General features: G+C 43.1%; 1 protein-coding gene across 2 annotated transcripts; it reads left to right on the top strand.

The window, feature by feature from the left end:
* The first annotated feature begins 640 nt into the window (after positions 1 to 640).
* supv3l1 (SUV3-like helicase) lies at positions 641 to 13466 on the top strand. 2 transcript variants are annotated; one of them, XM_069674900.1, is made up of 16 exons: positions 641 to 1022; positions 1246 to 1323; positions 1649 to 1756; positions 1862 to 1976; positions 2073 to 2241; positions 2671 to 2782; positions 7728 to 7805; positions 8291 to 8382; positions 8484 to 8664; positions 9059 to 9152; positions 9445 to 9564; positions 9684 to 9783; positions 9920 to 10000; positions 10847 to 11023; positions 11862 to 12010; positions 12125 to 13466. In XM_069674900.1, exons 1-16 carry the CDS (start codon positions 743 to 745, stop codon positions 12552 to 12554), a joined length of 2364 nt encoding a protein of 787 aa, XP_069531001.1. In that variant the 5' UTR covers positions 641 to 742; the 3' UTR covers positions 12555 to 13466. The 2 variants fall into 2 exon arrangements, with proteins under 2 accessions (XP_069531001.1, XP_069531782.1); XM_069675681.1 differs by lacking the exons at positions 641 to 1022; positions 1246 to 1323; positions 1649 to 1756; ... (1 more) ...; positions 2073 to 2241; positions 2671 to 2782 and adding an exon at positions 5656 to 5690.
* The last annotated feature ends 489 nt before the right edge of the window (positions 13467 to 13955 follow it).

Genomic DNA, 13955 nt, shown 5'->3' with positions numbered 1-13955 from the left:
AAGTCTGTTTTTCTATTTTGTTTATATTGAAAAAAAGGCGAACTTTTCAAAATTACGTGTGTCTTAAATTATGATAGAAAGGATGATATGGGACAGTAGACCTCAACATAGATTTTCATCATTGCTTTTAAATAACTTACCTTATTTTGTTCACATCAATAGAGAAGTCTAAAACCTGTTACATTTTGGAAACAACAAATAAAACTACTGAAAACTAAACTCAAATACAGTTTATGCATGGCGCAGGACACATTCAAAGATCGTCAAGACAGGCAATGCACAGAGAGAAGCTGGAATTGGGACATTTTTTAGATGAAGAGGAAATCTTCGCTATTTTATTTACGATCTTTGTTTGCAGCTATAGAGAAGTGCATTTCTATGCCTGTTTATATTTTGTTTTCTTTGCAACATATTGGCAAAAATAAAATACATTTCCGGTCACATTTATTTTATTGACAAACCTTGGCGCATACAAGCGAGTATTTATTATTTAGGTGTTGAATACATATCGTTTTAGGCTCAATATCCAGACAGGCACATTTGTGGGCAGCTATCTAGTGAGCGGTCCTGTCCCACGTTGTGTCGGCAGGAAGAGGATCGTGTTGACCGTCCTCTGTAGCTGTTGGTGGTGTGTGTAATCCACATATTTACACCTGTTGAACAGCATGGAGCTATTGTAGCATCATTTTTGTGTGTCACCCACAAAAGGTGCTTACACCGGGGATACAAACGACTCGCAGCGATGTCAGTAAACCGGTGTATGTATTTGTTTTCTCGGCTTCAACGCCACATTAACCCGCGGACTGCCCGTATTACCGCTGGCAGCTGTCATGTGTCTTCTGGGTCTGGTTTGTTACATGAAGAACAAAGATCTGGGTCGGTGGGTTGCAAAAGAAATGTCTCATCTAACAGTTCATCTTCAAAACCTCCGGACACTTCTCTGTTTGTCCCCGTGTCTCTGAAAACTGACGCCTCGGGAGATGGGGGTGTGGGAGTAGAGCTGACACAACCGCTCGATAAAAGTGAGTCAGTTCACCTGGACTAGCCTTAAAGTTAAAATGTACATAACCTGTGAGTTTTTGAAACACTTCAAGCACTTCTGAAAGCGTGTTTTCACTTAACTTGTGCTAACGCTGTCAGGTGTTTTTCATGTACCAGGCCTATCTGATCAGATGTACAGTATTTTGGACTCTGACTGTGTATTTTATTAAAAGCCGTTATCTGTTGTTTGTGTCTGTGATTCAGGTGAACTGCTTAAAGTTCTGAACAAGTTTTATAAGAGGAAGGAGATGCAGAAGCTGGCAGCGGACGGTGGCCTGGATGGTGAGAAATCTGTTCTCATTCATTTTCAAAAGAACCTAATATTAATGTCAGGATAAACAAGGGTAAATGTATTTGTGTTAGCTAGGGCAACTGTGACTCAGAAAGAAGAGCAGATTGTCCATTGATCACAAGCTTGGGAGGTTGGTCCCCGGCTTCTACTGTGCACTGTTTAAAGTTTCCTTGAGCAAGACACGGAACCACACAATGTTCCCTATAGCTAGGACAGCACCTTGTGTGGAAGCTTGGGTGAATTGAAAAGGCAGACAGGAATCTAACCAGCATGCTTTGTAAGATGAGCCTCATGTGTCTTTTTTGTGCATTGCAGCTCGTCTGTTCCACCAGGCCTTTATTAGCTTCAGGAAGTTTGCCCTGGAAGTGACATCACTCCCTGCCGATCTGCACATCATCTTTAGTGACATCTGCTACGGAGCAGGTTTGTCAGTTTATAGTTGCACTTCAAGATGGGGTCATGTCAAATAGATTATGTATATTAATAAGAGAAAAATCTTTTTCATTTGTAATTTCTTTTGTACTTCAGGTCATATAGATGACATCTACCCATACTTTATGCGTCATGCCAAGCAAATCTTCCCCATGCTGGACTGTATGGACGACCTGAGAAAGATCTCAGACCTCAGAGTCCCCGCTAACTGGTACGTCTTATAGACGGGCTCAGAAATCTCTATGTGCTGTACAATGCAGAATATTACTTTGTTGTAATATAATCTGTGTTTGTATGTGTGTGTCAGGTACCCAGAGGCTCGTGCCATCCAGAGGAAAGTGGTTTTCCATGCTGGTCCAACTAACAGTGGGAAAACCTATCATGCTATCCAGCGCTACCTGGCTGCTAAGTCTGGAGTGTACTGTGGGCCCCTGAAGCTGCTGGCCCACGAGATCTTTGAAAAGAGCAACAATGCGGTACGTATTTGTTCTTTTAGGCCTTCTGTTTTCTTTAAAGGAGGAGCTACACTCATGTCACACAACAGCCTGTTCAAAGGTCAAAGTGAGTATTACTGAGACCTGAGCTGAACTGATGTCTGATTAGTTGACACACCCAAATCACTCACCAAAACTGTTGGTGTCCGGTAACAGTTGCCAGATTTTGACAAGAAAAAGAGATTATTATGATCCTTTGTTTCAAATCTGCCCATCATGACTCCCAATGTTAAAAGATTGCTGTGCTAAACGGCTGGAGTGTTTCACTTTCTATGTCTGTCTTTTGGTAATGTTTTTTACTGTCACGTCTTTCCTACTTCCAATCACTGTGTCTTCTTAAATCTCCCTCTCATTATACCCTTCTGTTGACTGTTTTCTTATGTGTGTGTGTTTGTGGATGTGTACTTGCAGGATGTGCCATGTGACTTGGTTACTGGAGAGGAGAGGACCTTCATGGACTTGGAGGGTCGAGCAGCGGGTCATGTGGCCTGTACCATTGAGATGTGCAGTGTCACCACGCCTTGTAAGTAAATATGACGCATACAAATATTTGTGTTTGATAGCAAAAATATGACAATATAGCCAATTATTGCTCTGTTGGACATCACATTGAACTTGCCTTTGTATGAAGGGGAGTGTTTTTGTTATGAGTGCATTAAATGGAAATAAAATTACTTTGCTGCTATTTAGGAATTGATGATTAATGATTGATTTATTTGGATTTAAGGGTACATTTAAGTCCAAAGCAAAACACAATATAGCATTTAATCTACCCTTAAATCCAGATAAATTGGACTTGCTTGGCGGATGAGGTCCATGTGGAAATGGTCCATTCCTTGTTCTCTGAAGAAAGAAATCGTGTTTACAAAACTGCTCACAGTTTACAGATCGGTTCCCAAAGTTGGCACAGATTTGCAGCGGGGCCCCGTGTGTACACTGAACAAAAATATAAACGCAACACTTTTGTTTTTGCTCGTCCCCCTGCAACGTCCCCCTGCTGGTATTCTCCGTCCTCTGCCCATTCCTCATCGTCCTTGGTCGCATGTGGCCCTTGACTTCATAACAGGGTTACCCCCATCCAAGTGGTCAATAGTCATCATGGTTGTTGTGGAGCGTTTCTCCAAAGCGGTCAATTTTGTTCCCCTCACTAAACTTCCCTCGGCCCGGGAAACTGCACAGCTGATGATCCAGCATGTTTTTCGGCACCACGGCCTTCCTCAAGATATCGTGTCAGACCGAGGCCCACAGTTCACTTCCTGTTTCTGGAAGGCATTTTGTGCACTTGTGGGTGCTTCTGTAAGTCTGTTGTCAGGGTTCTATCCAGAAACTAATGGCCAGACTGAGCGAACTAATCAGACATTGGAGAGAACACTCTATTGTCTAGTTTCCTCAAACCCAACCACATGGAGCGACCAGCTTCCTTGGACAGAGTATGCATACAACACTCTTTTGAATGCATCTACGGGTCTGTCTCCTTTTGAATGCCAGTATGGGTATCAGCCACCGCTGTTCCCAGAACAGGAAAGAGATGTCGCAGTGCCTTCAGCTGCCCACTTCATACAGCGGTGTCGCACTGCTTGGAGGCGGGTAAGGGGGTCACTGCAGCGCTCTGTAGCTCAGCAAAAACGATATGCTGATCAGAATCGGCGCCCAGTGCCCCCCTATCGTATTGGTCAGACGGTATGGCTCTCAAAGACGGACCTCCCCCTCCAGATGGAGTCCCGAAAGTTAGCGCCTTGCTTCATTGGTCCCTTCAAGATCATTCGGAGAATTAACCCTGTCACAGTTTGTCTGCTGCTCCCCCGGTCCATGAGGACCCACCCCGCGTTCCATGTGTCCCGACTGAAACCAGTCTGCACCAGCCCGCTGGCCCCAGTAGAGAGGCCTCTGCCTCCTCCCAGGCTAGTTGGGGGCCCCCCAGCCTACACGGTTCGATGCATCTTAAAAAGTCGTTGTGTAGGACGTGGGGTGCAGTATCTTGTTGACTGGGAGGAATATGGCCCAGAGGAGCGGGGTCGGGTCCCAGCTAGGGACATTTTGGACCCAGAGCTAATCCGGCAATTCTGCTTGAATGTCAGGTGCCGTTCCTTATGTGGGGGGCCCTCTGAGGGGCCCTGTGAGGGGCACTCACTTTGGCCAGTCATTTAGCTTGGCAGAGGGATCATTAAAGAGCAGAGTCAGGTGTGTGTGTGTGTGTGTGTGTGTGTGTGTGTGTGTGTGCCTGATTGCTCTTGATTGAGAGCAGGTGGTGGGAGCTTATATATACCCTTTGAGTCCAGCACCCAGTGCTGACTCATTGTCTCACCTCCAGAGATAGTGAGAGCATCTCTCTGTGTCTTCCTGCTTTTTCAGTGTGCAAGTTTTTTCCAGGGTCTCCCTGAGAGTTTACTTTTGGTTCAGCTGCTTGGCAGTGGTGGTTTAGTTTGCCATACCCTGACTTTGATTTTGGTTAAAGGAGCCCGCTTTTTGCTGAATATTATTTGTCCTTTCCTACTCCCTTTCAATCGCTTGCGATTTTCAGTGGCTATTCCTTCGGGATAGCTTTTAGAACCCCTTCCCAGTCCGCAATTGTGTCCCACTCCCCCAACCCTGACACCAGGGCTGATTTAAAACCATAGACGGCTTGTTTGAGCCATTTCCAACCCATTAAATGCCGTTTTTATAAATTTGGTAAGAACTGTCAATATTAACACCAGCATTGATGTGTTTCATCACAGTACAGCAATATAATTTAGATTACAGCTCAAAAACATGTTTAAGTGTGCAGTTACTCTTACAGAATATCAGGGTCTAAACAGCCCACAGTTCCTGGGTCAGGTTAAACCAGTATTGCATCTGTGTTATACTGACACCCTGGGTCAAAGGTCAAAGTTTAATCAAGTTATTTTTTTAAAGGAACTTACAAAAAAGCATGAGGACACGGTGAGCATAACAATGAATTTAGAGACAGTGGTTTATTTACTTAAGAAGGTCTAATAGTGTAAACAGGTTAAAAAGGTAACACGTTCTAAACAAGGAGCTCAGGTAAGTTCATCACTTTATAATGCACCTGAGAGACGCTGGTGAGGGATTCAATTTACATGTGACTTTAACACAACTTTACATTCTCAACAACAACAGACGAACAACGAAACATAATTTTGTGTTTGTTTATTTAATTTTTTTTATTTAATTTTTTAATTTTATGCTTATTTATTTTGAGCACGTCAGCACTAGCCAATGCTCTCTATGAAATTGAGGCAGGTGAGGAGTTCTGTCTCTGTCGGTCTGTCTGCTGGGACCTCATGGAGCTGTCCTTCTCCTCCCACTGCTTCTCCTTCTTCTGCAGACATCTCCGGAGGCTTTCTGTGGTCTTAAGGAGGGCTGACTTTTCCTTATTCCACTTGATGACTTGTTTCTTCAGCCCTTTCTCAGCCGCCTTCAGAGCAGAGGTGAGCTTTTTGTTCTTATGTCTCTGATAAGTTATTTTAGTGAGACAGGAGGCTTTTGTTTTATCCATCTCCTCCTGGTGGTGGCTTCTCTCCTGCTGCTGCTGAGTCTCCAGCAGATCCTTTGCCTCTTTAAGTGCAGATAGGTTCTTCACATATGCTCTGTATTTCATCTGCTGAACTCGATGGGAAAGCTGGGATTTCTCCACAGCCTTTTTAGCATTCCCTCTTAGTTGTAGGAGTGCTTCCTCCATCTCGCTCAGTTCCTTCTTCAGCTTCTGAGCTTCAGCCCGCTCAAAGTGAAGATCACTCTTCAGTTTTTCTTCCTTTGAGCGAGCCTCCACCTCTGCTGTTTCCTTCATTATCTCCATCTTCTTCTGAAGGGCCTCACTCTCTTTCTTCATTTTGTCCAGCTGCACTTTGAGGTCTTCTTTCTCGTAGTAGTCCATCTCCAGATCAATGGTGGCTTTCCTGAGGCTCGCCCTGACCTTCTTCAGCTCCGATTTGAGCCTGTCGTCTTCTCTCGGAGCAGAGAGCACCTTCTTCAGCTGCACCTGGAGGTCTTGTTTCTCATAGTGCCCCGTCTCCAGATCAATGGTGGCTTTCCTGAGGCTCGCCCTGACCTTCTTCAGCTCCGACTTGAGCCTGTCCTCTTCCTTAGGAGCAGAGAGCACCTTCTTCAGCTGCCCTTGGAGGTCTTGGTTTTTATAAAACTCCATCTCCAGATCTATGCTGGTTTTCCTCAGCCTGGCCCTGACCTTCTGTAGCTCAGATAGGAGAGGTTCCTCTTCCCTCTGAGCAGAGCGTTTGGGCTGAATCTGCAGCTGGGCTTTCAGGCTCGATATCTCTCTTTGCAGCTCCTCTCTCTCACAGATCCACTGCTTGTTCTCCTGCTTCTCTTGGAGCTGATCGAGGAGATTGGCCAGGGTGTCCTCTTCGATCTCTAAGAGGACTCTACCCTGGGTTTTGCTCTCAGTGACCCTGGCCTCGTTGTCCTTTAGCTCGCTCCTTGCTAGAGCTTCGAGGGAGCTGAGGTAGAAATTAAATGAAGGTTCTACTTCTAAGTAGTTGGTCTCCATTTTAGGTGTTTTGGTGTTTGTTGTCTTTTGCTTGACTTTACTTCGACGGTGTGGCTCTTCCAATGTCTCAGTGAACTCTGAACCAAAACTCTGAGCCTTTATGGTCTCTGAATCATGACATCATGGATTCTGTCCTTTGAGGTTTTCACTGTACAGGGCAGATGGCAGACAGCGTGTATGCCATCGTGTGGGTGAGCGGTTTGCTGATGTCAACGTTGTGAATCGAGTGGCCCATGGTGGCGGTGGGGTTATGGTATGGGCAGGCGTATGTTATGGACAACGAACACAGGGGCATTTTATTGATGGCATTTTGAATGCACAGAGATACCGAGACGAGATCCTGAGGCCCATTGTTGTGTCATTCATCCACGACCATCACCTCATGTTGCAGCATGATAATGCACAGCCCCATGTTGCAAGGATCTGTACACAATTCCTGGAAGCTGAAAACATTCCAGTTCTTGCATGGCCAGCATACTCACCGGACATGTCACCCATTGAGCATGTTTGGGATGCTCTGGATCGGCGTATACGACAGCGTGTTCCAGTTCCTTCCAATATTCAGCAGCTTCACACAGCCATTGAAGAGGAGTGGACCAACATCCCACAGGCCACAGTCAACAACCTGACCCCCCCCCCCCCCCCAATACAGTAAAACTGCACATTTTAGAGTGGCCTTTTATTGTGGCCAGCCTAAGGCACACCTGTGCAATAATCATGCTGTCTAATCAGCATCTTGATATGCCACACCTGTGAGGTGGATGGATTATCTCGGCAAAGGAGAAGTGCTCACTGACACAGATTTAGACAAATTTGTGAACAATATTTGAGAGAAATAGGCCTTTTGTGTATGTAGAAAAAGTCTTAGATCTTTGAGTTCAGCTCATGAAAAATGGGAGCACAAACAAAAGTGAGTCCCCTTAATTATTCATGACACTGTTTTCTGTATGTCTGTGTTTAGATGAAGTGGCTGTAATAGATGAAATTCAAATGATCAGAGATCCTTCCAGAGGCTGGGCCTGGACCAGAGCACTGCTGGGTTTGTAACACACTCTAAGAACACACACACAGAGATACAGACACACATAAGGCCTCTTGTACTGTTCTGGACCTTATATCTCTTAATCTTACCCTAAGAGTCAATTGTCTAAGGTGAGTTATTTAGCATGTTTTAAAACTTTCTTTTACTATGTAGTTAATTAAGCTCATACATAATATTTGTGACTGCGACAGTAACATTCATGTTGATCAAGTAATGGTAACTTAAGATGTCTGTGAAGACATCCAGGTCATGACGAGTCTACGCTAAAGCGAAAAGGCAACTGGACTAAGTTGAAGTTCTTGAAATCTTCATGAACTTCAACCAAGTCCAGATTAGTTAACATTTTATGAATCCAATTTCACTATACACACAAACACAAAATTTGAACATGGTCCCTGTTACAGCCCTGATGTATACCAATTTTGCATGTAAGTGTTTCTTCTTTTTTTCTTGTGTGTGTGTGTGTGTGTGTGTGTGTGCAGGTCTGTGTGCAGAGGAGATCCATGTTTGCGGTGAAGCTGCAGCCATAGACTTTATCAGAGAGCTGATGTACACCACTGGAGAGGAGGTGGAGGTGAGGCTGATATATATGTTACAGCAGGAAGAGATGAGCAGCTGTTATTATTTAGATAATGTTTTAGTAAAAGTAACCACTCTCTCTGTCTCTGTATCCAGGTCCACACCTACCAACGTTTAACTCCATTCTCAATCCTGGATCATGCTGTGGACTCATTAGACAACTTGAGTCCAGGAGATTGTATCGTCTGCTTCAGTAAAAATGACATTTACTCCATCAGCAGGCAGATTGAGGCCAGAGGACAAGAATGTGCTGTGATTTATGGGAGTTTACCTCCAGGTGAGGTTGTGAATGCGGCTTGTGGAGGGATGTATGTCTGTGTGTAAGTAATGTCTTAATAGGTCAATTTGGTTTCAGTCCTCATGAAGATGAAATGTTAGCTGTAAAGACTTTTTCTGTCACTACATGAAGATGTGTTTCCATTCATGAAGCATCTGAACGACGTTTATAAATAATATATTTGAAAACAACAAGAACCTACTGGTCTAAATTTATCAAAATGTTCTGTGGCTCAAACTAAATTTTTGTTCAGAAATCTTATAAAAATCAAACAAAATGTAAATTAAAGTAGTTTTGCTTATTTTGTCAACCAATATTTGATCTTTTTATGTTAAAGAGATGTCTGTAAATTCTCCAGACTGTGAGACCAAGCTGAGTATTCTCATATTTTCAGGCACCAAGCTGTCACAGGCCAAGAAGTTCAATGACCCTGACGACCCCTGCAAGATACTGGTGGCTACAGATGCCATTGGAATGGGCCTCAACCTGTCAGTACCATTATACAAATGTTGTTGCTGTCTTGTTTCAGTGCCTTCGTTCTGCATGCACCGTTCTGTGGAGGATTTCAAACTGTTCTGTTATTTGATGGCATGTTCACAATTCACCACTAGGAGTCGCCAAAGTCATACATTCTCTAATCCCCCACATGGCAGCTTGAACGTGACTCTATCTACAGTAGCCTGAATGGTCCACTTTTATTAAGAAATTGTGTAGATTCTGCCAACTCGGCTCACGTCTTACTCTATCATTTGTCTACCTATCGCCCCTCTCTCTCTGCAGGAGTATAAAACGTATCATCTTCAACAGTCTGGTGAAGCCCAACATTAATGAGAAAGGGGAGAAACAGATGGAGACCATCAGCACATCACAAGCTCTGCAGATATCCGGCCGTGCAGGGAGGTCAGTCTCATCTTTACTTATATGAATATCTCCCCTCTGCAAATGTAAAGGTAATAAAAAGTAATTTAAATTTCTGTCAGGTGATTGTTCTACCTGGTCTCCTGTGTCGCCTCTCACAGGTTCTCCTCCAAATTCAAAGAGGGAGAAGTTACCACCATGCACAGAGACGATCTGCCTGTTCTGAAGGAAATACTCAGCCACTCTGTAGAGCCCATAGAGGTGATCATTTGCACAGTTATACATTCAATCACACACTCCTCGGGAAATCGTAGAAGCCCATCTTCACTGTGTATTATATAAGTATAACATGGCAAAGATAGTGTTTCTGATGTTTATCTCTCCTCCTTGGTCTCAGACTGCAGGTCTCCATCCTACAGCAGAGCAGATAGAGATGTTCGCCTATCATCTACCTGATGCCACTCTGTCAAACCTTGTGGTGAGTATAGACTCCTTTGTTCTTCTTTCTACCTCTTGTTAAGAATGAAAGCCACAGTGTAAGAAAGATTATCTCTCTGAGCTGATAAAGTGGGACAATATCACTGCCAAAGCTCAGTGTTTACATTGTTGCTGTATCTACAGCTTCAAGGTTCATTTTTGACCTTCAGAAGGAAACCATAAACTACTTTGCTAGATTTCTTTCAGAGCTTTTAGGTACATTTCCGTTCAGTTTACAGATTTAGTATTGCACTCTAAAACATTGCCAGACTCACGATAGACAGTTTGGGCTGATGAAATGGATACAGCGAAACCCCAAATACCATGTTTATTTATTCCACACATTTTCTTTTCTTTTTAAAACATACATTACCCACAATGCAGTTCCACCGCTGACAGTTTAGATAGAATTGCGGATGTGTTATGCTTGTTGCTAGCCTCCAGCAGAGATTAGGAACATGCTACAGGTGCCTGCAAAGTTAACCTCTTTCTAACTCCTCACCTCCATATTATTTCCATATTGTCTTTCTCTGCAAATAAAAGCCATAAGATGCCTGAATTCGTTGAGGTGTTCATCTGAACAGTTGCTGCTCTAATTTTTTGAGGGGTTGTATTTTTATGTTGTGTGAACAACTTCAGACAAAATGCAGTTTAAGCTGATCTATTTCCTTAAGATATAAGACAGCAGGGGAAGCCATTTCACTTCCTGAAGCTATTTAAACATGATAAAAAACGACACATTGTCCTTCTGTTGAACAGCCCTGTCCATGAAGAGATATACGCGTAGCCTCGTCTACTCCTCTGGAAAACTTTGTGACTCCTCTCTCTCTTCGTCTCTTTCCTGCAGGACATATTTGTCAGCCTCTCTCAGGTGGACGGGATGTATTTTGTCTGCAACATTGACGACTTCAAGTTTCTGGCTGACATGATTCAGCACATCCCGCTCAACCTGAGGTCACGCTACGTCTTCTGCACCGCTCCCATCAACAAGAAACAACCGTTTGTGTGCACCTCCTTCCTAAAGGTGAGGACGAGTAAAGGTGACCATGAGCAGAGGGCGTGAAGAAAATAAAACATTCAATGTGTTTTTATCAATCAGACACTGATATTTGCTTTTAAATGTTTTGACATGTAGCTATTAAGATCATTTTGTTTGTTTTTATTTTGACATTCAAAGTATCTGTTTATCAAATGTATTCAGTGTTGTAAAACATCCTTTTATACGTGCTGTACCTTTGCACCCTCACTTTATAGTTTTATCACACTGATAAAACAGGCTCCAGAATAAAGTATTGTCCTCACCAAGTAACCTTTGAGATTCTGAGTCAAGTTTTAACCTCTAATATTATGTTGATGACATATGTTGCAGAAAAGTATTTCTTGATTGCGGAGTGGTGAGGAAGTAAAGATGTTTTGTTCATGATAGTGATATAACACTGCTGTTTCACATTTTGAAACATATATATACAATGTTAAAATGTTGGATGTCCACACTAAATGTGGGTGAAGTTTCAAATCTGTAGGTAAAAGTATGTTGGAGTAATCCCCAGGCTTCTCAGCTCGGTCTGCAGGCTGCTGTGAACGCCACGTTTCACACAGTTTTTTCAATGCGGGCTTTCTTAAAGGGACAGAGCTGACTGTGGTTTCAGGCAGAGGCTGTATGAGGACCAACAGTCTCACCAGTGTGAGAAACATGAGGAGTTTTTTTTAACTGTAAATTATGCTAAGCTACTCCACAGGTAGCACAGAGTGAAATATCAAGCTTGAAATTAGCATAATACCGCCCCTTTAATTAATTCAATGCTGCATACTGTGCTGTTCTTACTGCTTTGTTGGGCTGATTTGAATTGTTTTTTGTTCAGTTTGCCCGTCAGTTCAGTCGAGATGAGCCCCTGACGTTTGACTGGGTCTGTCGGCTTGTCAGCTGGCCTCTGGCTGCCCCCAAAAACATCAAAGACCTGGTTCACCTGGAAGCTGTTCATGATGTGTTAGATCTTTACCTCTGGTTAAGGTAACTTCCTCTACCTGTCATTTAAATGTACACACTCAACTTGCAGTTAAACTTACAAGAAGTTTTATTATTTGACATCCTTATTGTTATAATTTTCTCTGTCTGTCTCTGTAGCTACCGTTTCATGGACATGTTTCCAGACACGGCCTTTGTACGAGAAATCCAGCGGGAGCTTGATGAGATCATCCAACAGGGCGTCCGAAACATCACCCGTCTCATCAAGGCCACCGACCCAGCCATCACCGGCCCCCTGCAGACACAGAGCAGCAGGCGAGAACAAGCAGGCGGTAACAGTGGAGCTGCCAGCAGTAACTATTTGACTAGCATCAAAGGTCAGAAGGGACAAAAAGACTCAGGAGAGACGATGGAGAGCCCTCTAGCTAGTCGCCTGGTCAGAGACGGGCTGCTGACTCCTAGTCTGCTCCGGCAGCTGCAGAGGGAGTGGTCCAAAGACAAAAAGCAGGAGATCAACAGTCAGAGTGCACTCAGTGCAGAAGATCATGTTAATAACAACAAAGGGAAAAGGAAGAAGAAGAAGAAATGAAGAGGAAAACAGTGATGTGAAGGTGACAATAATTATGCTGTCAAAAACAAAGATTTGTTGGGACCACATATTTTATCCAAACCTTGGATAAATCTGGTGGTTTGTTTGAAATTAGTAAGGATGTGAAAAAGTTATGTTGGGAGTAGACGAAATTCAAGCAGCCATTTTGGAAATGTTGCAGATGATGCTTTTATACTATCTATCAAATCTCCTAAATAGGACTTGGGAACAGTCACGTGTCTGATTACAGTCAAATTAGATTCAGCCGATTTACACCAGAAAACTGTATTTAAAGGTTCGTCTTGTAATTGACTTATTTTCACTGATCTAAAGGCTCATGGTGTCGGCTTTCTTCCATCCTACATAAGTACAGTATCTGGTGCTGGAAATTATTATCGTGAATGAAGGTATCTGTGGACTACTAGCTGCTCTATAAGCACTGCTGAAGGATCAGACACATAACTCGAGATAAATGCATGAAATGACTCCGAATCACCATGGAAACTAAAAACTGTTTCATGTAAAATTGTCGATTTGGCTCAACAACAAACTCTACTGACCTCATTTGGATTACAAGTGAAGACACACAAGATTGGTTATTTTTATGACCTGTGTGAACTGCCAACGCATACTGACAACAAATAACGTCTACCACAAGGTTTGAGTTGAAAACCAGTTAACGCTGCTTCAGAAGCATTTTGACCAGGAAACGTTTTAAAATGCACTTAAATACGTGTGTTGTGCAGGTCTGGGAACACTCTCATTTTGCTCAGTATATTCAAATGCCCCACTACAGCACGAGTTGGATACAGTAGTTTCTTTCAACAGTTTGAATAAACTGAATCGAGATCAGCACTGTTAGTGTATATACAGATGAGATGCCATATTTTTTCTTGTTTGTATATTAGTCAATTAAAAAATGTGTTTTAAATGTTGTGACTTTGTGTTCATATTATTTAATGCAGCTCACAGCAGGGAATGACAAAATCACGTAAGAAGCTCTCTGTGAGGAAACTTACGATTGATGCCGAAAGAGGGGGTCGCATGGTCGAACGGACATCTGCATCAAAACTGTTGCTTGTGTTACAACCCTGACTCAGGTGAAGCAACATAGAGGTGTCAGAGACCATCAATCTGCAAAACACAGTTTATTGTAAAGAAACAAATAGACAAAGAAAAAGGAAAGTGGTGGCTGATGCCGTGTGAGATAGAACGGGAGGAGCTTGACAAAACGGAATGGATGGAAGTGTGGAAGTGGGAGGATGCCTCAGAGAAGAACAATCGGCTTTGTACATAATGCATGCTCATTTATCTATGGAACATGAGGCGACATGACATGCAATAATTTAAACTGCAAATGGATTAGTTAAAAAAACGGGAAGAATGAGTTTCTTTGAAGAA

The sequence above is a fragment of the Semicossyphus pulcher genome, unplaced genomic scaffold, assembly GCF_022749685.1.
Source record: "Semicossyphus pulcher isolate SPU_LCO1_2020_fin unplaced genomic scaffold, fSemPul1.0.p SCAF_1, whole genome shotgun sequence".
Lineage (NCBI taxonomy): Eukaryota > Metazoa > Chordata > Actinopteri > Labriformes > Labridae > Semicossyphus > Semicossyphus pulcher.
Note: the sequence above shows the minus strand (reverse complement) of the source record. Positions and strands in the feature narration are given on the sequence as shown.

What these genes read in the sequence shown, in the direction of transcription:
- supv3l1 (XM_069674900.1), top strand. Translation starts at nt 743, where the DNA reads ATGTCAGTAAACCGGTGTATGTATTTGTTTTCTCGGCTTCAACGCCAC. An exon ending in GTGCAGTGTCACCACGCCTT is followed by an intron (nt 2,783 to 7,727) that starts GTAAGTAAATAT and finishes GTCTGTGTTTAG; the next exon opens with ATGAAGTGGCTGTAATAGAT. An exon ending in GATCTTTACCTCTGGTTAAG is followed by an intron (nt 12,011 to 12,124) that starts GTAACTTCCTCT and finishes CTGTCTCTGTAG; the next exon opens with CTACCGTTTCATGGACATGT.